At 37.1% G+C, this 24,590-nt stretch overlaps 3 protein-coding genes across 10 annotated transcripts in view; 2 read left to right on the top strand and 1 right to left on the bottom strand.

The window, feature by feature from the left end:
- LOC125277597 (transmembrane protein KIAA1109 homolog) overlaps positions 1 to 2,888 on the top strand; it is a 62,878-nt gene extending 59,990 nt beyond the window's left edge. Inside the window, exon 56 of the mRNA XM_048206083.1 lies at positions 2,872 to 2,888. Within this exon, the coding sequence (XP_048062040.1) occupies positions 2,872 to 2,888 (17 nt within the window). The remainder of the gene's footprint in view (positions 1 to 2,871) is intronic.
- LOC125276542 lies at positions 203 to 11,933 on the top strand. Of its 4 annotated transcripts, XM_048204105.1 has the most exons (8): positions 203 to 453; positions 885 to 969; positions 1,518 to 1,645; positions 2,872 to 2,945; positions 6,836 to 7,911; positions 8,191 to 8,346; positions 8,755 to 8,850; positions 10,724 to 11,933. In XM_048204105.1, exons 5-8 carry the CDS (start codon positions 6,844 to 6,846, stop codon positions 11,042 to 11,044), a joined length of 1,641 nt encoding a protein of 546 aa, XP_048060062.1. In that variant the 5' UTR covers positions 203 to 453; positions 885 to 969; positions 1,518 to 1,645; positions 2,872 to 2,945; positions 6,836 to 6,843; the 3' UTR covers positions 11,045 to 11,933. The 4 variants fall into 4 exon arrangements, with proteins under 4 accessions (XP_048060062.1, XP_048060063.1, XP_048060065.1 ...); XM_048204106.1 differs by lacking the exon at positions 1,518 to 1,645; XM_048204108.1 differs by lacking the exons at positions 885 to 969; positions 1,518 to 1,645.
- Positions 11,934 to 19,186: 7,253 nt separating this feature from the next.
- gabra2a (gamma-aminobutyric acid type A receptor subunit alpha2a) overlaps positions 19,187 to 24,590 on the bottom strand; it is a 30,892-nt gene continuing 25,488 nt past the window's right edge. For all 5 annotated transcript variants that reach the window (XM_048204099.1, XM_048204103.1, XM_048204101.1 and 2 more), the window contains 2 exons: positions 23,133 to 23,335; positions 19,187 to 21,960 (listed from right to left, as the gene is read on the bottom strand). In XM_048204099.1, coding sequence (XP_048060056.1) covers positions 21,664 to 21,960; positions 23,133 to 23,335 — 500 coding nt within the window. In that variant the 3' untranslated portion in view covers positions 19,187 to 21,663. The remainder of the gene's footprint in view (positions 21,961 to 23,132; positions 23,336 to 24,590) is intronic.

Below are 24,590 nucleotides of genomic sequence, written 5' to 3'. Positions count from 1 at the left end.
GGAAGAGAAGACAATGCTGAATAAAGTCGTAGTTTTTGTTATTTTTGGACCAAAATGTATTTTCGATGCTTCAACAAATTCTAACTAACCCACTGATGTCACATGGACTACTTTGATGATGTTTTTATTACCTTTCTGGACATGGACACACTGAAAAAAATGATTCTGACCCCTTGTAAATGTTACATGTTTTTATCTGGTTAATTTCACTGATTTTAATGTGTTATTTAATCCTACTTATTTTTTATTACTAATTTTCAAATCCACTGCCCTTGTTTAAAACAAGTTAATTTCATTCAATTAAAAGTAATTAGAAAAAAATACGTTTCATTTAATTTCCATATACTGTCCGGTCTGCGCATGTGCAGACACATTTTTTTCTGAAGGCGCCAAGGCTTGGGGGATTGAACGTGATGCACTCGTTTGAATGCTGCATCCAGCTCTGCATTTTCGGTAAGTAAGCAATATATAATCATTGGTGTGTTATATTTGTTACTTAAACAGGGTTCTGTTTACACTTTAAAACATTTTATAGAAAAAAAATGTTTAGCTAATGCTAAGTTTGTGTGTTTTTTATATAAATTACTTTAGCTAAGGTTTCAGCGACTAGCTTAACCACGTGAGTTGTGTAAGGTTAGTAAGTTAACTTAGCTTAAGTGTTAAATGCTTGGTGAATTCAGTGTTTGTCTTGACTTATTTATTAGTTTGTGGAAGCCGAATAAAAGCAAAACAGTTTTACGAATGTTAACGTTAATTGTAGCTGTAACTAATTTTCAAATTCACTGCCCTTGTTTAAAACAAGTTAATTTCATTCAATTAAAAGTAATTAGAAAAAAATACGTTTCATTTAATTTCCATATACTGTCCGGTCTGCGCATGTGCAGACACATTTTTTTCTGAAGGCGCCAAGGCTTTGGGGATTGAACGTGATGCACTCGTTTGAATGCTGCATCCAGCTCTGCATTTTCGGTAAGCAATATATAATCATTGGTGTGTTATATTTGTTACTTAAACAGTGTTTAGCTAATGCTAAGTTTGTGTGTTTTTTTTATATAAATTACATTAGATAAGGTTCAGCGACTAGCTTAACCACGTGAGTTGTGTAAGGTTAGTAAGTTAACTTAGCTTAAGTGTTAAATGCTTGGTGAATTCAGTGTTTGTCTTGACTTATTTATTAGTTTGTGGAAGCCGAATAAAAGCAAAACAGTTTTACGAATGTTAACGTTAATTGTAGCTGCACCTTCCTTGCTGTCTAGGCTTGTACGTTACGTTAGACTGGCCAAGCCTAACATTACATTAACGTTATTCCTGACTGGCTGTAAGCATGTTTTCTAATTTTGTCAATGTGTTAACATTAGGACAAAATACACCTGTGAAATCATGTTGGTAAAAGGTGGTTAATGTGCACTGACGGCAAGAATTTATGTTTCTACATAATCATAATGGCAGGCCTAGGTAACGTTGGGTGCCTGAATTTACCGTTTCTTTAAAAGTTTGTATTTTTTTCACACCTGTAGACCCGCCCCTACTCTGCCGCTCCGACCGACCGTGACATTTTTCAAGGCCTGTCACTCCACTTGCGCAAACCTAACCAACGAATGCAACGAACACTAGCCAATCAGAGGCAGGTCTTCGCGGAATGCGGGTAGGAAAAAAAAAAAACAAGCTTCTCTTTCGTGGTAGCGGCATGGGTAGCAGTCCTCGTGGACGGTATCCGACTCGCCTTATCAGAGCTTAAAACGTAAAGGTGGGGCTGAAAGTACATGTAGTAGAAGCATGCAAATGTTTCATAACTAAATAGCAGGAGATTTGCAGATGACACGAGAGGACCAGCTAGTACGACCACAGCCGATAGTCCAGTGAAAGACCAGTTAACCTGAAGTGGTAGGCAGAAGACGACAGGGATAAGAATGTGGGTTTAGCTAGCAGGTTGATGTTGTTCAACTTTGTTTCTGCTCTAAACACAAAGACCAATTATGTTGGCACTGCATTTATTGCTCCCAATTTCAAACTAATACTTTTAGTATAGAAGTGGAACATGAAAAATACAAATATTAATAGTTAGTGATATGGCATGAAGACAGAAAAAATAATTAATTAATTTTAATTAAATTAACAAATTAATTAAATTTACAAAACTAAGAGCTGGCAGGGGTCTTGACTTGTTGACTCAGTTATATCTCACAATGTACTTAGTAGTTGTAGGCTTGTGGACTGCATTGTGAAGAGATTTTTCTGTTTCTGATTTCACAAACAGTTTATAAAAAATCGCCATATAATATGATCTGACACGATGTAAATAACCTTACACAATTATTTATTCTAAAACATTGTACAGGTGTTTATATTTCATGCATTGTTGTACAAACAATGGTAGTTAATTTAAGAAACCAAATCTATTTTGTACTTAATTCACACAATTTCCAGAAACTTCAATATACCCCTCTTGTTTCATATAATTTCCTGTCTGTATGCTTAGAGCATCTAAAGCTTTGAAAGCATTATTTTCTGATGTCATTTCTAAATGCTCTTAAGTAATTTATAAGAGGAATAACACGCTTGCAAGAAAATAGTCCCGCTGTGAATAAATAAGTTGATAATTAAAATAATCTTTCCTGAAAATGAAGTCCATGTCTGTCTGTCCACTTCCACCCTCTTAATCTGCCATTTGTTGGATATTTTTTTATAGTAATAAGGTATTATTAAATTTTGGACTTGGACAGAAATTAGGTTGTAGTGATCTGATTTGAGTCGTGGGCTTTAACATGTTTTGTGCTGACACAAGTTTGTGATTATTGGACAATTACTTTTTTCCTCAACATGCTTACAATTTATCTTTTTAATCCCTGCTCATTTTTATTTCTGTTGCAGGTTATTCTCATATCTGATTGTCTTGGTGTGATGTGGACCAAAACCTAATTCTTTGGGGAGCTCATATTGTTTTGGTAAGTGCATTTAACATGCATCTTAACAGCTATACTGATCACAGCAGTGATGCTACGGAGAAAGCTAAAAATGTTCTGCAACTGTGTGGTATACATTTTGTTCTTTATTTATGGGGGGGATCTCAACGCTGGTACTTTATCATCATATAATTCATAGAGAAGTGCTGCTATAAAAGTACCAGTACACAGACATTTTCTTCATGTCTAGCTTCCTGCTAGGCGTGCTTGTGTGTATTTGTTCTTTCTATAACAGTAATTACTAACAGCAGTGCAAAGTAAATCTGCCACTGATACACTGTTACTCTTAGGGCGTACTCACACTAGGCCCGGTTGCCTTGTACCGTGCCCAAGCACGATTGTCCCCCCACGGTTATGCTTTCCTTGTCTAGGAAACACTGCACTCTTTTGAGAAAAGCGCTCTCTCGCACGGCACAGTGGAGTTTATGTGCGAGTTCCGTGCTGAGTGTGAGTACGCCCTTAATCTGTTGAGTAAAGCTTCTGTTTGCTTAATATGAGATTCCGTGGCCCAAACTAAGTCACAAAAAACTATACATTTAGTTGTCTTTACAGAGCATAGCTTTATGTAATCAAAGTTGAAGCGGATCACCATGCCCCGGATGTGACTGTTATGACACCATCACTAATGTTTGATTTTTGTCCCCTTTTCTCTCTTTGTGGTTTCTCTAGTTTATGTGGCAGTGTAAAGACTGTGGTGCGGAAGTGTCTAGGCGATCAGAAATTCTTAAACATTACAGACTAAAACATAGTCATTTTGGGCGTGGCCATCATATTAAGTGTATATACCCTAATTGTCCATGCGTATTTACGACTTGGAATTCACTTTTGTCACATTTGTCAAGGAATCACGAAAATACCTTAAAGCACTCTGACATATTTACTTCATTTTCCTGTCATTTATGTGGCTGTAGTGAACTTGGAACAGAACATGATTATTTTGTGCACATAGGCCATCATCTGAAAAACAATGAGACAGTCACATGTATGTTTAAAGGCTGTGAATACACATCCAATGTATACAGCACCTTCAAGTCGCATAAAAGTCGGAAGCACAGCTTACATACGTTGAGAGATTTTAAGCATGGTGTAGTCCAGGGAACTAGTGTAGCTGAAACTGAAGAGCCTGGTGTTTCAGACAGTGAAGAATTCTGTAATGAAAGTCAGTCTGATGACATTGATTTAGATAAGTCAAAGGATCAGCCAGAGATAATAGAACAAAAAATTGCTGCAGTGTTATTAAAGCTGGAAAATATTTTTCATGTGCCAAGTGCTGCAATTGATGAATTGCTGGAAGAATTTCAATATTTGTTGAGCACAGCATCTTTGTGTAGTACAAGAAATGTGATACATGACACACTGAATAGTTACAACCTGCAAATTGACAAGTCAGTCATTGACGAACTTGCATCGGCCCTGTGTACATCTAATCCGGTCTATAAGTCAATTGGCAAAGGTTGTCCTTTGGCAACATCCTTTAAGCGCAAAAAATACTACAGAGACAATTTTCAAGTTGTGGAACCCATAGAATATATCTTGGATGACAAAGATAAAAGAACGCTGCAGTATGTTCCACTATTAAAGTTTTTACAGCAGCTTTTTACTAATGGTCACATTCTTAACAAAGCATTAGATAATCACCTCATATCAGAGGGCAGAGGAGAAGTGAAATACGAGTCTTTTCGAGATGGTCAGTTTTTCAAGGATAACCATTTTTTGTCAGAAGGTGAGGTGCGAGTGTTGTTGAATTTTTATGTGGATGATTTCGAAATTTGTAATCCACTTGGCACATCTCGTAAAAAGCACAAGATCTGTGGCGTTTACTGGACTCTCAGCAATTTACCACCAGGTTGTCATTCTTCATTGTCTTCAATTTATTTGGCCTTACTCTGCAGATCTGATGATGTGAGGAAATATGGCTATGAAAAGGTACTAGAGCCCTTGTTGAGGGATCTTGCCATTTTGGAAAGTCAAGGTATTTTTATTGCTCAGCTTGGAGATTTTGTTAAAGGCACAATACAGTGTGTTGTAGCAGACAATTTGGGGGCACATGGAATTGCTGGATTTATTGAAAGTTTTGCAGGTGAATACATTTGCCGCTTTTGTGTGGCAAAAAAGTCGGAAATTCAGGAGCGCGAAGTGAGTTCAGGGACATTTACTCTCCGAAGCAAAGAGATGCATGAAATGCATGTTAGATCAGCACAGGACAATGCACAACCTTGTTACGGTGTTAAAAGGAAGTGTGTTTTCTCTTCATATCTTTCTCATTTTAATGTCTGCACAGGCTACCCTCCAGATGTTGCACATGACATCTTTGAAGGCATATTACCAGTTGAGTTGGCACACTGCCTCAACTTGTTAATTTCAAAAAAGTATTTCACACTTGACAAACTCAATGAGTCCATTCAGAAATTTCCTTACAAGTGGACAGACAAAAGTAATCGTCCTCATGCTATTCCCAGGACATTCATGCTGAAGAAAAGCATTGGAGGAAATGCGCATGAAAATTGGTGTCTTTTGCGATTGCTTCCGCTTTTGATTGGACATTTGGTGCCCCCAGATGAACCTGCCTGGCAGGTCATTTTGGACCTTAAAGATATCGTTGAGCTAGTTGTTGCACCAGTGCACACAACACAATCCATTGCTTTCCTTGAAGCCAAGATTTGTGACCATAGAGCTAGGTTACAAGAGGTTTTTCCTGGTCTAAACCTGTTGCCGAAACATCATTTTGTGGAACATTATCCACAGATGATCAGATTTTTTGGTCCACTAGTTGGGTTGTGGACAATGAGGTTTGAGGCGAAACACAGTTTTTTTAAGCAGGTGGTCCGTCACACACGCTGCTTTAAAAACGTACTCTTGTCCATGGCGGTGAAGCATCAGTTCATGATTGCTTATAACTTGGCGTCAACCACAACCGAAACTTCTAGCTTGACTGTCTCAGCTGTCTCAACTGTCTCTGTTGACATTTTGCATCAGGATGTGCAGAAGGTTCTGCAGTTGGAATACCCTGATATTACTCACATTCAACTCACAAAGAATGCGTCTGTTAATGGAGTTAACTACAGAGAAGGTATGGTTGTTGTTCATGGCTCTGTAGGTGGCTTACCAGAGTTTGCAGAGGTTATCCAGATGGTTGTAGTGGAGAAAAGCTTGAGCTTTATTGTTAAAAAGCTTGATGCATGGTATAGGGAGCATTTTAGGGCATTTGAGTTATGTCCCACTTCAGAAGTCTCCCTCATTCAACTTGGTGCCTTGTTGGACCAGTACCCCTTGGCAGATTACAGGATTGGAGGCCGGCGAATGGTGACACTTAAACGATTCATACAGATACAAGGTTGGATTATGGTAGTTCGTGTTGTGTTCATACGCTGCATGAGTTCATACACTAATACACTAAATATGGTAACAAGAGGGCAGCCTAACATTTCTTACAGGAGGAATAATTTTGTTTTTAGTAATGATAGAAAGAATTTTCTTAGGGAAATCCAATCTAATCATCTGACATCTCCCTGTACTAAACTACCCTCATGTTGCCATTATATAAATGTACATGTTAAGGAAAACATTTGTGACTAAAATAATACAAATTAGTGTTCAAATCTGTCAGTTTAAATATATCATGTTCAAAGGAAGAACTACCACACAACCACAAACAAAGAAAAAAATATCTCAGTGTTCTTCATTCCACGCAAAGAAAGTAACGGTAAAAATTCATTGTGTTTTCAAGTGCAGAATAACATTACAGATTGGAATTGTATGGTGGTATGTTCCTGCTCTGGTTCGGTTCATAAAAAGTTATACCTAAGTAACAATAGTACGAAATTCTGATTTACCTTTTTTTTTTTTTTTTCTTTTTTTTTTTTAACAATTAGATTGAAGAATGGCACAGCATCTGAAGTTGAGAGTCATTGTGGGCGACGATGACTATAGAAGACTTGATCTCCATTCAGGAATGCCAGAAACTTTGGCAGAGTTCCACAATACAATTTGCCAAGCATTTGGAATTGAAACAGACTTTCGTATTCAATTCATGGATCCTGACTTCAACAATGATTTCATGAATGTTACATCAGTACAAGACATAAAGGACAGAAGTACAATCAAGTTGGTGTACATGGCAACCCTAACTCTAACCCCCCTAAATGATGTGGGTTTGAGTCCATCTTCTGTAATGCAGAATGCTCCCAGCACTTCTGGATCATCTGGAGCACCAGTGAGCAACCAAACATCTCCCATTTCCTCACAGGCCTCATTGTCCACAACAGACTCGGATGACACCATCATTCTGCCACATTCAGACAATGAATTGAGATCACGTGCATGGCCACGTGAATTCCCCATTCCTCACTTTCCATACAATGTAGAGGTGCAGCTTCAACGTGGAAATGACCGCTTCAGAGAAACTGGCACTCAACTGAAGATTACTCCAGGGTTAAAGTCTGACATCTTAGAGAAGCTAGCCGAGGAGATCTTCCAGTATACAGCGTACCCACAAAATTACCAAATAGATGATGTAGCAGAGGCACTCATCAAAAAATTTCCCTGTTTGAAGGAACCATCTGCCACTGGTTACTATGGCTGGATGATTAGCCTAAAATATAAAATGGCTAATTACAGAACAAAGATGCGAACAATTGGCTTTCCAGAAGTGACTGTAAATGCTTTGAAAAACAAACGTAGTGATGACTGCCTCCCAGCCAAAAATGTAAAGAAGCCTAAAAAGGCTGAAGTCAACTTTTGTCCTTCACACCCTGCTGGTGAAACGGATGAAAGCTTAGAAAATGTCAGACTTGAAATGTTGAATGATGTCAGACAAAGAAACAGTGCATCATGTGTAAAAAAGAAGATGTCAAAAACATTCTCCTACAGAAGAAAAGAGGTAGTGCAGGAAAATCCAGCTGCCGGAGAGTTTAAAGCCAGGTGGCCTGCACTTTTTCACATTGATGAGGTAAGCACATGCTTGCTCCCAGGGTTTTTACATTGCACTTTGACCCATTGTAAATATAAAAAAATATTAGCAAGGTTTAAATAAGGATGCAGGCTGCTGGTCCAGTTTTGATTTCTTGCCATTACCCTTGATTGATAGCAATACATCTGGCTAGAACACACTGTACACCTAATATAAGGAAATTAGAATATATCTATTTAATAGCTACAAAATATCATTACACCGATGGCTGATCACAGTGCTCTTTGTCTTCTGTTGTTTTTTTTGTGTGTGTAATAGATAAATGCTGAATTCCAGCGCATAACAACCGTCCCACTTGAAACAACCTTCATGGCTCAGTTGGACAGCCATTTACCCCAGCTGACATCTATTTTCAACAAAAAGGGAGGTGTTTCTGGCCAAAAACTAGCCAAACATCTGGCGATCTTGCAAGAGGTAAACATGTTTTTACATTTTAGTAGAAAATATCATATACACTGTGGAGAAACCTGAAATGTACCTGTCTAGTGCCAGCCTTGATTATTTGTAAGGGGCAAGGTTCCTAAGGCTACATCCACACTACTACATTTTTGTTTTAAAACGGAGACCTTTTGGTACATTTGCACCTACCATGCAGACTGAACTGTCACCCTATCACCCTACACATTCAGACCTGATATTTTATGAAAATTAAGTCACAATACACTAACATTCTTTAGCTAAAGAAGGCAGTCCATTTACAGAATGTATAATGAAGTCATTGTGTATATATTTTTGAGGTTACCACAGGTTTGAAATATTCTACAGTTTCAAGACATTTTTTATTATTTATTGTATTTTAATAGTTGTAATCCTTTTACACAGGCTACAAGTGACATCAATCTTAAAAGGGCAGCAGTCCTCAAGGCACTTTGCATCTACCTTGGTGAGGATGATGGACATCTCATTCGGGAGTATAAGGCAAGTCATTGTAATTGCATTTATCAATCAGATGTACTGTCTTGTATTATAAAATGTTTTAAGATCCTAATGTCACTAACCCACTAGTTAGAAGAAAATGAATTTAAAGGGGCATTCAACAAAAACAAACCCGATGCATAACAAAATCAGTGTGTTGACACCAAAACTATGGCAGCTGTAGTCCTATCACAGTCTACATGCTGTCGTGTTTTGGGGTCTAGAGCTATTATAGTGTGGAAGCCTGCTGTTTATTTAAATCAACTAATGCAAATTCTCTAGCCACTAAAGCATGTCACTACAGAGGATCATACTGGTGTTTTTATGTTTTAGCCCATTGATGACAAATGCATTAAAGGAGAACTCCGGTCAATTTTAACATTGAGCTCATTTTTTTGTAAATTTGGAGTGCTGTCAGTACAGAGAACCTGTTTTTTGGTCCACAGTAGTCGATTGTCGAGTTCAAGCGCATAGGTTTAGTTACCTATGATCACGCGCGTGATCTCGACAATCGACTACTGTGGACTTCAACCGAAAACAGGAAATAAATACAGGTATGTGCACTGGCTGAATTAACATCACTTTTATTCATATCTTTCACATCTGCTGCAGTCAGATTCACCCGTGTTCACTCTAAAGGAATTGCTCACATGGCTGGGCATTTGTAATGACACATCAAGGATGTTAAGAGGCTAAAAGCAGGTTTAAAACTTGCCCCATTGAAGTCAACAGGGTGCAAATTTTAAAAACAGGATAACACTGTGTAGGCAACACCGATTTCTGTCGTTGTTCTCTGTACTGACAGCACTCCAAATTTACAAAAAAATTAGCTCAATGTTAAAATTGACCGGAGTTCTTTAACATTACCACTGACCATTTTCCAAAGCATCAATTTTAAAAAAATTAATTTTAACCATATAAGTAGCCATAAGGTTGAGAATATTTGTATAAAAATCAACAATTTGCTGCACAATTTTCAAAGCAGGTACCATTTTCTAAACACACCCTGGTGCATTCAAGAACTCTGACATCCAGTAATTATTAACAGACTCTGACAAACTTTATGTTGAGGAAATGAAATCCTGCAGAGTAAAACAACATGGATGTTGTCACAGGATGATGTACATTTGTCTGTGTCTGGACTGGAGATTTTCAGTAATTGGCTAAAACATTTTAAACCATCAGTTTGGTTCTTGGAACAATAAGGCAGGCTTTATTCATTATTTTTCTTATTGTTCAATTAAAAGACCAAAACCAACAATGTGTTAGTCCATCTCTCAATCCATTCTGACTTCTGTCTCTGCTCCATTTGCAGAAAAGTTTGGATATTTTTCACAATGCCATAAAAACAAAAATCTGTGGTTTGTTAATTCACATTAGGGCTGGGCGATATATCGCATGCGATTGTCACGCGCATTTCGTCAGTAAAGCCAGTTCCCTGATTACCGCTAAATCGCCATCACTTGCTTTCAAATGCAGCGGCATTTAATAGACAGAGCCGTAGATCACTGACAAGCCACGCAATATCGCGTTCAATATCGCAGATGAATCGCCTTCGATAATGAACGCGATATTGCGTGGCTTTTCAGTGATCTACGGCTCTGTCTATTAAATGCCGCTTCATTTGAAAGCAAGTGATGGCGATTTAGCGGTAATCAGGGAACCGGCTTTACTGACGAAATGCGCGTGACGATCTCATGCGATATATCGCCCAGCCCTACTTCACATGAACCTTTATTTAACTGACAAAAATATTTTCAATAGTTTTACTGACCAGTGTAATTATATATTGTAAATATAAAGAAATTTAGAATTTTCAGGTCATTAAAATCTATTACATAAATTCATGTTTTTCTTATATTCTACAAATATACAGGACATCGAAGGAGATGACATCCAGAGAGACCTGCAGAATTCCACCATGGGCGTATATGTCATCAACAAGGAGGGTGGAGAAATTGGAGCACATGATGACATTGGCATTTATGTTGAAGGAGAAATCATTCTGGACAACATTGGATCTGTAGCCCAAGCATGTGCAATGATGCTGGGAGTCATCTATGTATTGAACATGGCTTACCCCAAAGAGCTGAAATACTCCTATGAATTCATTCAAAAAGTGCTCTTGAAAATGGATGGAGAAAGGCTTTCCCCCAAAGTCCTTGGACTAAAGAACAAAATCATTGCTGGACTGTAGGATTTCTTCAGCCGCTCTTGTGAACGCCGCTAAGCTGCATTTTTAAATCTGGTTTGGGAGGCGATAGAAAACATTTAGTATGATGTAAAATGCAGCCCTAGAAGATGTTTCAAACTGAAAACAAAGTGAGTGGTGGACTGTAATACATAGCCACTGGTGTGAACATTTAAAGTTGTCATTGGATTTTGTAGAATATTCACCTGAAATTAAAATTGCAATCCTGGAAATAAGCCAGGTTTCTATCCACACTCAGCACAAAATGTATCCATCCATCCATTAATGCCATATGAATATTAGAAGTTAAGCGCTTTGAGATAAACAGTTGGTGATGTCTGCGTCATTAAGGCATTGCATAAGAAGAGGACACAATGAGATGACGTCATTAAAAGAGCTCCAGTCAAAGTTCAAACGATGGAGAACCATGTGGAAAACATGGAATTATGACATTTCTTGTTAGTTTCATGTAAGAATGTTACAGCCTCCTCATTGCTCCACACAGATGTGATGTTTTCATTTGCCACTATTTTTATTATTCTCAGAGGAGCTTAAGCTTCAGTGGACATTTAAGTCACGTTTCATTTTATTCAGTAAGTGTTTCCATATTGATACACCAACTTTTTCACCTCAGCCAAGCATAAAATCTATTTTGTTATATTACATTCTTTTTTTCCTATTACAGTATTTTTTGAATGTAACTTTGCAGTTTTTTGTAATTTCAGCATCAAGTCCTCAGTGTGCACTGTGTTGCAGCTGTGGACAGTTCTTGTACTATAGTATTTTTTGTTCTGTATAGTACTGGTGTATTTTGTTATTTGTATATGTTGTGCTCTTGCAAATGGGCTTTCCTCCAAAGTTCTCCTGTGTGTGTTATATATATATATATATATATATATATATATATATATATATATATATATATATATATATATATATATATATATATATACAGCCACTATTGTGAACATTTAAAGCTGTACTAAGGATGTTTTGGAATATTGACTCAATGTAAGTTTGCAGTTTAATGTAATCTCACACAAGTTCCTCAGTGTTTGCTGTCTTCCAGCTAATCTGGTTCATTTGTTTTGTTTTTGTAACGAATGGTACAATGTATTTTATGTTTAATGGATGATACTAGTGCATTTTGTTATAAGAAAGCAATTTGAGAAATGGTGACTTGAGTTACATTACTGGCATTCTTGTTTGAGAGAGCAAAAATATCTCTTGGATCAGAAAAATAAAGTTAGAGTTGAAAATATTGGGTTTGCTTTATTTGTCTGAATATTAATGAAAGATACAATAGATTAAAAAAAAAATATTGGATTAAACTTAATTTTAATATGTAGAAATTAAACGATTAAATTGATCTGGTTGCACAATTAATTTGAGTAAATTCTACTCAAAATAGTTTAGCTAAAATTATGAATATAATTAATCTGAAATTACTGAAAGAGATTAATAAACTCAATGTATAAAATATAAGTACAACCAATTTATAAAATATAAGTAAACTCAACTTATAAAATATATCTGGATTTAGATACATTTATTTCGTGCAACCCCTTGACGTAATAAAATTAAGTAAATTCAACATAACATTTTTTTCAGTGCAGTATACCGTACATACATTTTCAATGGAGGGACAGAAAGTTCTCAGACTAAATCTAAAATATCTTAAACTGTGTTCTGAAGATGAACGGAGGTCTTACGGGTTTGGAACGACATGAGGGTGAGTCATTAATGACATAATTTTCATTTTTGGGTGAACTAACCCTTTAAGTGCTATAATTGGGTCCCCGGTGCATCTACCAACCCAGAAAACGTTTACTAACCCAGTAATTTTGTTTTGGCAAGCCTTTCTCTAAGCATGTAAAAATACGAGCCGCTCTGATTTCACTCCCCTTGGAAGGGGATCTTATTATAATATTACCGCACCTTAATCTGCACGTTTCCACCCACGGTGCTGCCATTTTGTTTGTACCAGTTCTAATGTCATGGCAAAAGTTTGAGCAAAGCATGCTAACTGTTCTGTCGTTGGCTGCACAGATGAGCACAGAACACTATTTATGCAATGTTGGGCTGCTTTAGAGAAGAGGAAGAGTTGTTGTAGTAGAGTGTTGTTGTCATGCCGTCATTTTACACCGGACTGCTTCACAAATGAGTCTCAATTCAATGCTGGTTTTGCACAAAGATGAACATGACGGCACATGCTAGTCGAGGAGTTGAATCAACTCCACAGCAACTACATAAATTTATCCACTAACCGTTCAGAAACGTCCAGTTTCATTCTAAAAGTTGCAACTTCTTCCTGAGTCTCTCCATCAGTGTCGACTCCAGTTTGAACAATGTAAGACTGAACACCGTTACTGACAATCCTCATTTTGGCTGCGTGAGATTCTCCAGTTTTGTTGTTGTTGAGCAACCGAAGCGTGAGCTGTTAAAGCTCCGCCCTCTTCTGGAAAGTGGTCCGGGAGCAGCAGCTCATTTGCATTTAAAGGGACACACACAAAAACGGCGTGTTTTTGCTCACACCAAGCTATAATAAATGATCTGTGGGGTATTTTGAGCTGAAACTTCACAGACACATTCTGGGGACACCAGAGACTTATATTACATCTTGTGAAAAGGGGCATAATAGGTCCCCTTTAAGCTCAAAACCTAGCATAATCAAAATTGAATAAGGTGGCAATTTGCTGCACTGAGGGATGTGCCCAAAGCTGAATATTATGGCTAAATCAGGCACTGGTTAGGATCTTGGTTTACTACATATTGGGACAGTGATCAATATTCGGTGACATGACTATATACAATGTTGTAGAATGTTACCGCTGATATTAATCGGTCATATCTTTTTGATATTATTTTTAATTCTGTTAAACATATTGTTCTATTACATATCCTTATAACATTTCAGCAGAATATTAATTTTAAATGTTAAGTTGTTAACTGACGTGTTCACTACCTTTCTAGTAATGTGTATTTATGCTGACATATAATAAAAAACAACAGCAGGACCGTCCTTTGGGCGGTTCAACCTGTGCGATCACGCTTTGGGGGGGCCCTGCGTGAATGGACAGAGTCGCCCCCATATATATATATATATATATATATATATATATATATATATATATATATATATATATATATATAGTACACACAGAGAACAAACAGTCAAGTTCTGTCACACACTTTAAGCATCAAAGCCCTGTGCATGTCCCCTCAGTTGCCAGGCAACTCAACCAAATCCTTATTCATGCTTGGCTGGCTTCTCTGTGGAGGAATCCCAACCCCATTCCCCCTCCGCTTTCACCTATTTTTTATCTGCAATCTAGCAACCTTTTATATTTTTTTTCATCTCACACATGAACATGAGCATAGATCGCTGGATTGCTCCTATGGTAACCTCATATGCATTACACAGTCCCTTTCGTAGTGTCTTATAGGACAATTTTTTTTTTTTCTAATGCCATATTTTTGGCATGTTTTAAAAAATATTTCTATTTAGCTTTCATTTATTTTATTTCAGTTTCAATTTTAGCATTTTTTTCTCTTCATCTTATATTTTACTTTTAGGCAAATGTTTAGACACTAACGATTATAGTAAAGCACTGTAAGAGAATATGTGCGTGTGCTAAAGAAAACAACAGCCGCAATATATTCCTATCGAATCGCCATTGTCAAACATGAATGCCACGGAGTTATTTGTTCTCTCTGATTGTTAATTTATCACAGTCAACAACAAATCAATTCTTGAAAGGAAAGTGCTGTGACATTGTCAATCTGTTTGAGAGGAGGAATGGAATTGAGAAACAATGAAATACATTCTCATTAAACAAACAATTACAATTTGCAGGTGCAGCTCTGCATACGTACATATCAGATTTGTTCAATCATTCTCGACAGGCTCCAGAGGTGAAGTAAATATCATATTAGTTCCCTTTATGTGCAAATGTAGAAGAATAAATGATTTCGTTTTTTTCTTTCATTGTTAGCTGAGGGATCCATTGTAAACATTAGGCAGTGTTTGTGAAGGCTTTAAATGGCTTCAGCCTGTTCCCAGACACAAGCAAACACACACTTCTTTGGATTCTATGCCTCTGTGATCTTTCACATCTGATAAACCCTCACAACCCTCACAGACGTCGCTTAAGGCAGAACGCTTTGTTAATGCCACCTGACAGGAGGATCGGCATCAGTTCCACCTTAAAAGGGGCCAATAAATGAAATCCAACTTAGTTTTTGAGTCTCCCCCCGGTCAAGTCTGTGTGCGTAATGATTGTACGCACAAGTGGACACATCTGTTCTGACAGATGCTTGTTTGTACCCAAAGATATGCTTTTCCAGAAGGTGCAAAGGAGTGAGGGGAGGTTAATGGAGTACTGTTTTTCCCTGTTTAGCCTCGTGTGGGCATTGATAGCTATATCTCATACTGTTTCCATAACCGAAAGAGATGAGCTGGGAGCGATGCTGTTATGGTATTAAAGGAAGATCTTAGATAAATGCACACAGGCTGCCGTTTCTCTATTCAACGCTGCTAATCTCAAATTCTGCTGGTTAGTCAAAGCGGAGTCAGCTGTACAAAAAGCTCTCAGACAGAAAAGAGAGACGGATGAAAAAGGGAATGAAATGCAGAGAAGACAATGTGGATTGGGGGGAGCTAGTGAATTTGACCAGAGATGCAGGCTTTTAAAAGCAGGCAAATAAAAGAAGCAGCTGGAACACAGTGAACTTGTCAATGTGTATCGACTAGTGCCACGTCAGCTCAAAATGCCATTCCACTGAGTGAGACTGCAGTCAGGTTTGTGCCAGAATTGTTATAGGCTGGTTAACTAAAACTAAAGCATGAAAAAGGTTATATATATATATATATATATATATATATATATATATATATATATATATATATATATATATATATATACAGTACAGTCCAAAAGTTTGGAACCACTAAGATTTTTAATGTTTTTAAAAGAAGTTTCGTCTGCTCACCATGGCTACATTTATTTAATTAAAAATACAGTAAAAAACAGTAATATAGTGAAATATTATTACAATTTAAAATAACTGTGTACTATTTAAATATATTTGACAAAGTAATTTATTCCTGTGATGGCAAAGCTGAATTTTCAGCATCGTTACTCCAGTCTTCAGTGTCACATGATCCTTCAGAAATCATTCTAATATGCTGAGCAGGTTACTTTTGGTATGAAACAAAGTCTCAGCTTTCAAATTTTGCCATTTTTTAAGAAATTCAAACAATAAATACCGTTTTGTGTCTCTTTAATGTGTCGTGACAGTTGCTAGCGTCTTGAGGCACGTGAACCGATCATCTCTTCCTACTAGTAATAAACATGAATTAACATTAGAAGGTATGTTGTTTCAAGCACAGAAAGACATCAATACACGCCATTTTCAGTTAAAGTCTACTGACGTTACTCTCCTGTCTGGTTTGTTTGTCAGAAAAATGGCGGATCCAGCATAAGTTTAAATAATATTAGTTAAATTCAGCATAAATTGGGAAAACTCGGCATTGGTTGTTGCATTTGTGCACATGACATTGCGGGGCGGAGCTATGCCATCATCAGCAGAGTCTAGTATCTCTCCCTGCTGACGTGAATCAACATCGATGCACTGTACTCTAAACAGCCTTCTGGTCATGTTTGTCCCAAGCCCAGTAAAGCAACCTTGAGTGACCATCTGATCTCTGTGAATTACTCCATCCAACACACACAGTCACATACTGTGTGTGTATGTGTATATATATATATATATATATATATATATATATATATACACACAGTATGTGACTGTGTGTGTGTGTGTGTTGGATGTATATATATATATATATATGTATATATATGTATAAGAATGTTAAAATTACAGTAGGTTCCTGTGACGGGTAGGTTTAGGTATAGTATAGGGAAGGGCCATACTATAGTGACTTTTAAGATTTTGTCAGACATTCTTATATATGATTTTTAAGATGTTGTCTTTGTGGGGTCTGACTAAAGGCCCCACAATGTCGTAAATTCCTCATCTTCTTAGTGTGGTCATTTGGACACCACAAAGTAGTATAAACAAGGTGTGTTTGGTGCATCCAAAGATGAATCGCATAGGCCTATAGTTTTGATCCAGCAAATAGACAGTTATAGACCATTGTTAAGAATGAAGGACTTTAAGGACTTTCAAATACTTCACACAACCTTTTCTAGAACTTCAAAGCTCAAAAGTTTGAATATTATACAATTTAAATGGTATTTTTAAAAACATTTTTTTGTTCATCTTTCAAAGATTGTCCCCATTTGTAAAACCAAAAGTTTCACGATGTAAACTAATATTTGGTGAAAAACAAACTCTTATTTTAAAATGTAAAAAAAGACATAAAATTCCCACATTAACCATGTAGATCGTAGCAGAGGAGCACTTATTGGCTCATTGGCCATTTCCACTACTTATTGTATTATTTCACACGTTTTGCTTTTAAATTTATTTTTAGAGATGATCAAATCACTATTATTATAACATTAAAAATCTATTTTTGTCACTTTTTGTAATGAGGTATATATTTGGGTCACCATGATTTTGCCAAGTAAGACATGTTCCTGGATCAACATCTTTGTTGATCCTGGATCAACATTCAAATCAATCAATCAGATTTGAGGGACAAGTTTACCATTTATGTCAAGTTTAGGCTTACGACCAGGGTTAGGTGCTTCTACATCAGTGTTATTCACCTATCTTTCCCCTCTGATTTTAGGGATAAGTTATGGGTAGGATTAGGTTTAGGGGTAGGAATAGGTTTAAGACTAAATTTTAAGCCTGGAATGTTGTTCCAGGATCAACAAAATATGTTGATCCAGAAACATGTCTTACTTGGCAAAATCACGGGGACCTTCACAATATATTTGTAGGAAAGGTCACAAATTCTCATGAAAAACAAAAACTTCAAATTGTGAATGAAATTTCATAGACAGCGAGTAAAGAGCACTTCCTTTATAATCACTGAAGCCGTCAGTCAGTCAGTACAGTGCAAACTCTCTAGGCCAGAACACACCAAGCCAACGGCAATGAACTATTGGCGACGAAAGCAGACTGTGGGGTTGGCTCGCGTCGGCAGCGTCTGTGTCCAAAGTTGGTCTGACACACCAAACCAACGCTAGACAGCCGACGGCCAAGTAGCACGTCAGTTCTGCGCCTGCGTGAGATGAAATGCCTTTCTGAACCAGCAGGTGGCAGTATCTGAACAGCCAATCAGGGGTGCGTTTCCCAAAGCGAACTATGGTCGCAAGTTCCGTCGTTACCAATAGAGTTCAATGGGACTTACGACCATGGTTCACCAACGATGCTTTCGGGAAACGCACCCCAGAATGATCAGATGGCCCGACGGACCGACGAGCTCCGATGCCAATTCAACATTTCGAATCGGCCGGAAAAAAGCTGACGAGGACCAACTTCAGCCGACGGTGCAGAACACACTGAGAAAAGTTAGTCGGCCGACCGTCGGCTTGGTGTGTTCCTGCCTTCTGAGTGTGAAAACTCACATTTTAATCAATAAATTTGTCTAAATTTCACAATAAATGTTTTATTTAAATCGTGTCTCTGCTTTGTGTGTTATAATGAGAGGATTTGTGAGCATTTAAAGCTTAGTAAACTTGCGCCAAACAAACTTGTACGGTGTTTTGAGAGACAATGAGCAGATTCTCACTACTGGTAACTTAAACACCTCTTGGTCATTATTTTCAACAGAAATGCCTGTGATTGGACACAATACTCAATGCTGCAAAAGCACGTTATAAGAGACACATTTGCAGTGCTGTTAAACTTACGTGACATGATGACTTGCTTTTCTCTTTTATTAAATAATTACAAATTACATGTCACACATAGTAATATAACGTTAATCCTGCAAATAAAAATATATTACTTTGCATTGACCTGACCATGCAGCCAAGGTATGGCAGCCACCATACCCAACTGACGCCCCTGATTGGATCTCAATGATAGTGAAGTAACACTGGTTTGTGGTGTTCAGTTGTGTGCCTTCGTGCATAGCAGAGAGGTTTTCTTTTTTGTTTTTGGACAAAAAAGATCTTCGATATTTGAGTCGCACAGTGCAAAAAAAAAAATCACCCACACAAAAGGAGAGTAACTGAACCACGTTGGCTTTGACAACACTTTATTTCAGTCAACAGGGGAGCTTTGTTTTTGCCCAGGCAGAAAACTGAGAACAGTATGGCAAACTGAAAAGCTGTTGAAAGTAAGCCCACAGTAGTTCGATCAAGCGTTTACACTTGTCAGGATTGTTGATGTTGGTAATGAAAACTCTCAAACTCTTTGACACATGATATATTGAGCGAACAGTACATTTTGATTCCCATTTTCATGGCATCATTAGGCATATACATCATACTGAGAAGCCCATTATAACCTTTATCGGCATTAATCCTGAAGCTACAGTAGACAAAATACTGACAATACCATATGAACAACATCATGTCACTGCTGCAACATTAAGCTAATATGAGTTTCAATGGTCACAATTTGAGTAACATATACAGCAAGACCAACATATTGCTCTCATTTAAACCTAATGACAAGCAAAATTAAAAATTTAAATCAGCCAAAACTATTTGGGAAAAACCCAGCAGCAGTTTCCACTCAACGTGGACCAAAGAAACAGAAATGGCTCAAATGCAGTGCTAATTCCACTTGAGACTGAGCTCACGGATCAAAGTATCCACAACAATACAGTGCGCAGAGGTGCTTCAGACAAAATCAATGAATTATTTAGCTTTAAACCACATGTGGGTGTGTGCTGCTTTCATTGATAAATCGCTCACGGCTGAGAATCAGATGCACAGGTGCGTGTTGTGTGTGAAAAGCTAATATGCAATCAGATTTGATGCAAACAAAAAATAATTAAAGTGCCATATTAAATTGACTTGAAATGCTACATCAGTCAATATAAAAGTGCAGTGATCTGTTTCACAGATACGGTAGTGCAGCTCTAACAAAACAACACAGCAATCACTTTCATTTTAAACACTATGTCTTTGATGCACCATACCTTGTGAGCTTAATTCATAATTTAGCCAAAATACGGACACAGACATAAACACTTTGTTTAAATGGAGGTTGATATATTATAAATACAGAATACACGTTAAAAAATTAAAAACAAATATGAGGTCTGTATGAAAATGCCAGTAAACACTGCATAAAAAGGCAAGGGAAAACGATCAGTTAAATTCTCAGAAATCACACAACAACATACAAAAATAAAGCTGTGAAACAAAGGTCATTTGTCTCATTAAAGCATGCTAAGATGCTCTCTTCAAATTGTCCTGGCAGTGGCAAGATTGTAAGCAAACATCAGAAACATCAAAAGTACACTGAAGAATATGTACAAAATTTTGGTTCTTGAATACCACAATTTTTCTAGATAGATAGATATGGTTAGTTTAGGATAGTTTAGTCATCTCAATGAAAAAAAGTGTCCCAATTTACCTGAATTCACCATATACAATAATATATATATATATATATATATATTAGTGCTGTCAATCGATTAAAAAAATAACTTGATTAATCACACATTTTTTCTGTCATTAATCGCAATTAAAACACGTTTATATAAGTTTTTAATATATTTTATAATGTAATAATTTTACAGTTAAACTCCAAATTAAAACAACATACAGAAACAACATAAAAACAGTATAATACTTGTTTAATGGCATACTTTTATCAATGAAGGCCATTATCACTGATACTATTACTGCTACTGATGTCTCGATGAAATAGATTTTTTAACTTTAAACATGAATTATAGCCATTCAACATTACAGTGTAATTGAAAGCTATCTTTTTTTTTTTTTTTACATTTATTCAGCTTCAAAAATATAACAACTTTTAATTTAAGAGAACTTGGAACGATCCTCACATAAACCCATAAAACATGTCATATTTAGCCTACCCGTGCCTGTCCAACAGATAGCAAAAATACAGAAATTGAACAGTCTGCACTGCATAATTTATAGCCTAAATTAACTATAGATTAATCATTATTAAAGCTACAAAAGTTCTTTAGTCAAGAGCAGTGAGTAATTTTCTCTGTTATTGTCTCAATTATTTTGGTTGCTGTCACTTTAAGAGCTGCTGCTGCTGCACATGACGCGGATATCGCACGCATCCCACTTTCTCACAACTCTACTTTCGTTTAAGACTTTAACTCATTCAAGGCTGCTCTAATGAGGATACTCGACAACACAGACATTTTTGGCATTATCGTGTATGTTATTGTTCGTTTAAGCGTGACAGAGAACTCGATACTGGTGTCTTTCTGTGCGCCGTGTGCGAGATAGGACATTCACAGGCAGCAGCGTGTTCCCTTTTTCTCTTTTGGCGTGCTTAAATGGTTTACAATATTATAATGCTAGCCAAATTATAACGGAAAAATGGATGCTGCGTTAATAGCATTAAATATTTTTAACGCGTTAAACTGGAAAAAATTAATCGCATGCATTAACACATTAACGTTGACAGCACTTATTTTATATATATATATATATATATATATATATATATAATTTTGTATGTAGCATACTGTGAATAATAATGGCTCACTGGGAGGGCACCATGTTCTTTATAACAGGTTCTCTGTTGAGATATGTGGCCCAATAAACCAAGTTAAAGCTGCCAAAAAGCACTGGAAAGATGATGCGGGACATACGGTCAATCTTGCTGACGCTGTTGAAGGTCTTCTTTGCTTCTTTAGCCACCGGTTGAGGTTTACTGGGCTCCGCTGTGGCGCTCTTAGAGACGGTGGGCAGAGCCGAGTCCTTCGCAATGTGGGGCGCGTAGTTTGCCACAGCGACTGCATACGCGTTATTCTTTTTCATAACGGACGTCTCCTTTTTCTGAAGTCAGAAGAAATTATTTAACACATTGCTACATATTTAATCAATGATATCAAGCTAAATGTTATATTAATTTGAAGTCATTCATGTACAAAAAAGAGACATAATGTCAGACAATGTTCAATCAGGAAAAATAGTGAGAGATTAAAGATTAAAGTCCCCCATGTAGTCAATCATTTTTATCCCTTAAAACACAGCTTAGAGCACCAAAATGATATAAACATTTTTTTCCTGTGAAAAAAAAAGTATTCATGCCATAAAATAATGTAACTCTACACCTTTGCTTCATTTAGTATACACTGATCTATGAATATGCTAATTAGCCCCGCCTCCACTCACTCATACAGGCTCAGAGATCCACTCGGTCAACTTTACTGTAGTAAACGCTGCACAATGGCAAGTGGAAACACTGGTTTAATTCAGCCATATATGTTTGAACCAGAAACTGATTCAGCAGAAGAGGAGTGAATTATATCTACAAGTCAATCGCTCACTACAACATCGGACACATAACAGTAATTAATATGATTAGTTTTGCTTGACTACGTTATCAAACAGCTAATAATGTGTTGCTAACGTTACACAAACCATGTTCCCGTTCGCCATCTTAGAGTCAGACAGCTGCCTTCTGAAAATCAGCATCCTTACAAATGCTTTGAACAACTCAGAACGTCAGTGGAGAAAGGCATATAGTTCATCATAACATTGTAATGTACATCATATGCATAATTCACCTGCTATATTGCTAAATGTAACCGATTTTTCATATCAACAGAAGAATATACCGGGATAACCTGGCTTCTCGAGACTCTCCTGCTTCAGAGCGGTCATAGTTAATGATATGCTAAAGCCTGCCGGCAAGTTGACGGCAAGGTAGTTTGTGATGTAAGAAACAGCAGCGCTTTCAAACCGCATCTTTTTTTCACTCAGGTTTAAGGAGAAAAAACTCAGCAATGGTGTTGACTTATGAATTTGCACATGGTTTGTCTTAAAGCATATTAAAAACACCACAGACATTTAAACAATATTAAAAACTTGTTGTCTTTAACTGAACTGAATTAACAGTATTGGTTTCCCTCATCTAAATAACACTCCTCTTCACAATGATAATAATCAAAGCCACCTGATGTGCTCTACTCTAAAATCAAAGCGCTCTGTGTCGTCATGGTTACCTTATCATTGACAATGCTCTTTCCATCCCAGGCCCAGCCGCGCTTGGTGAAGTAGTTTACAGTGGCAAACTCGATGAGAGCAGAGAAAACAAATGCGTAGCACACAGCTATGAACCAGTCCATGGCTGTGGCGTAGGCCACCTTTGGTAAAGAGTTTCGAGCGCTGATACTCAGAGTGGTCATCGTTAGCACTGTAGTCACACCTGGAACAGAATAACAACACAAAAACACCTCAGGGAGTGCTGTATATATAGATACCGCATTAGCACGGCATGCCTCGCTGCAGATAATTACCAGCATTTATGCCGTTCGCTCATTTGTGGAAGAGACAGCACAGATGTACACGTGTAATCACAAGTGCCCTGGGCTAATGAAATTTTGTTCATTTCAGCAGTCAGTCATATGCCCTGAGTGGACCTCCTGTCCTCATTTTATATAGATGGTCTTCTGTTGTTTTGTGAGCAATTTTAATTATTTTTTGCAGCCTCCGGGAAGAAAAAAATCAATCCAAATATATTCATCATCATAGAAGAAATTATGGAGACAAAAGAGGAAAATGCCAAAATTTCCTTCTCTAATTTATCTAGCAAAACTCACTGTAAGAACTCATTTCTTTCAAGTGCGATATTGTAAAAAACAGACATTTGGCACCGATAGCCTAGTGGGCAGCGCAAGACATATAGCGCGGTTGCGCTTCGGGTGACCCGAGTTCGAGTCCCGGCTCACAGACCTTTCCTGATCCACTCCCACTCTCTCTCCCACTTTGTTTCCTGTCTGCTCACTGTCCTATCATAATAAAGGCAAAAACATAACCCCCCCCCCCCCAACAATGTGTTTTTCTGTGATATACATTGCGATATGAAAAAATCCTATTTTCACAAGACAACTTGAATAGCTCTGTTTAGAAGAATAAACAGGTAATTTCATTAGGGAGTGTGTCTGCAGAGAAAATAAAAATCCCTGAAAAATGACTTTTTACTCTAAAGACTTTCTGAGTGTGAACCATCCTATGGAAGCTTGTTTTTGCCACTAAATAAAAAATAAAAAAGCTAACTATGACTCTTTATCTCACAATTCTGACTTATTTTCTAAAAATTGCAAGATATAAACTCGCAATTGCAAGTTATAATGTCAGAATTGCGAGTTATATACTAACAATTTTGCAATTCTGACTTTTTTCTCGCAATTCTGACTTTTTTCTTGCAATTGTGAGATATAAAGTCCAATTCTGAGGAAAAAAACACTGACATTTTTTCTCAGAATTGCTAGTTAATATCTCACAATTCTGACTTTATAACTCACAATTTTTCACAAAAGTTTATATCACGCAGTTCTGAGAAAAAAGTCAGAATTGCAAGTTTATATCTCACAATTGCAAGAAAAAAAGTCAGAATTGCGAGGAAAAAAGTCAGAATTGTGAGATATAAAGTTGCAATTCTGAGTTATAAAGTCCAATTC

Source organism: Megalobrama amblycephala, linkage group LG10 (assembly GCF_018812025.1).
Source record: "Megalobrama amblycephala isolate DHTTF-2021 linkage group LG10, ASM1881202v1, whole genome shotgun sequence".
NCBI lineage: Eukaryota > Metazoa > Chordata > Actinopteri > Cypriniformes > Xenocyprididae > Megalobrama > Megalobrama amblycephala.
The sequence above is the reverse complement of the archived record's forward strand: the minus strand, read 5'-3'. Positions and strand labels throughout refer to the sequence as shown.

What these genes read in the sequence shown, in the direction of transcription:
- LOC125276542 (XM_048204108.1), top strand. Translation starts at nt 6,844, where the DNA reads ATGGCACAGCATCTGAAGTTGAGAGTCATTGTGGGCGACGATGACTAT. An exon ending in CACTTTTTCACATTGATGAG is followed by an intron (nt 7,912 to 8,190) that starts GTAAGCACATGC and finishes TGTGTGTAATAG; the next exon opens with ATAAATGCTGAATTCCAGCG. An exon ending in ATCTGGCGATCTTGCAAGAG is followed by an intron (nt 8,347 to 8,754) that starts GTAAACATGTTT and finishes CCTTTTACACAG; the next exon opens with GCTACAAGTGACATCAATCT.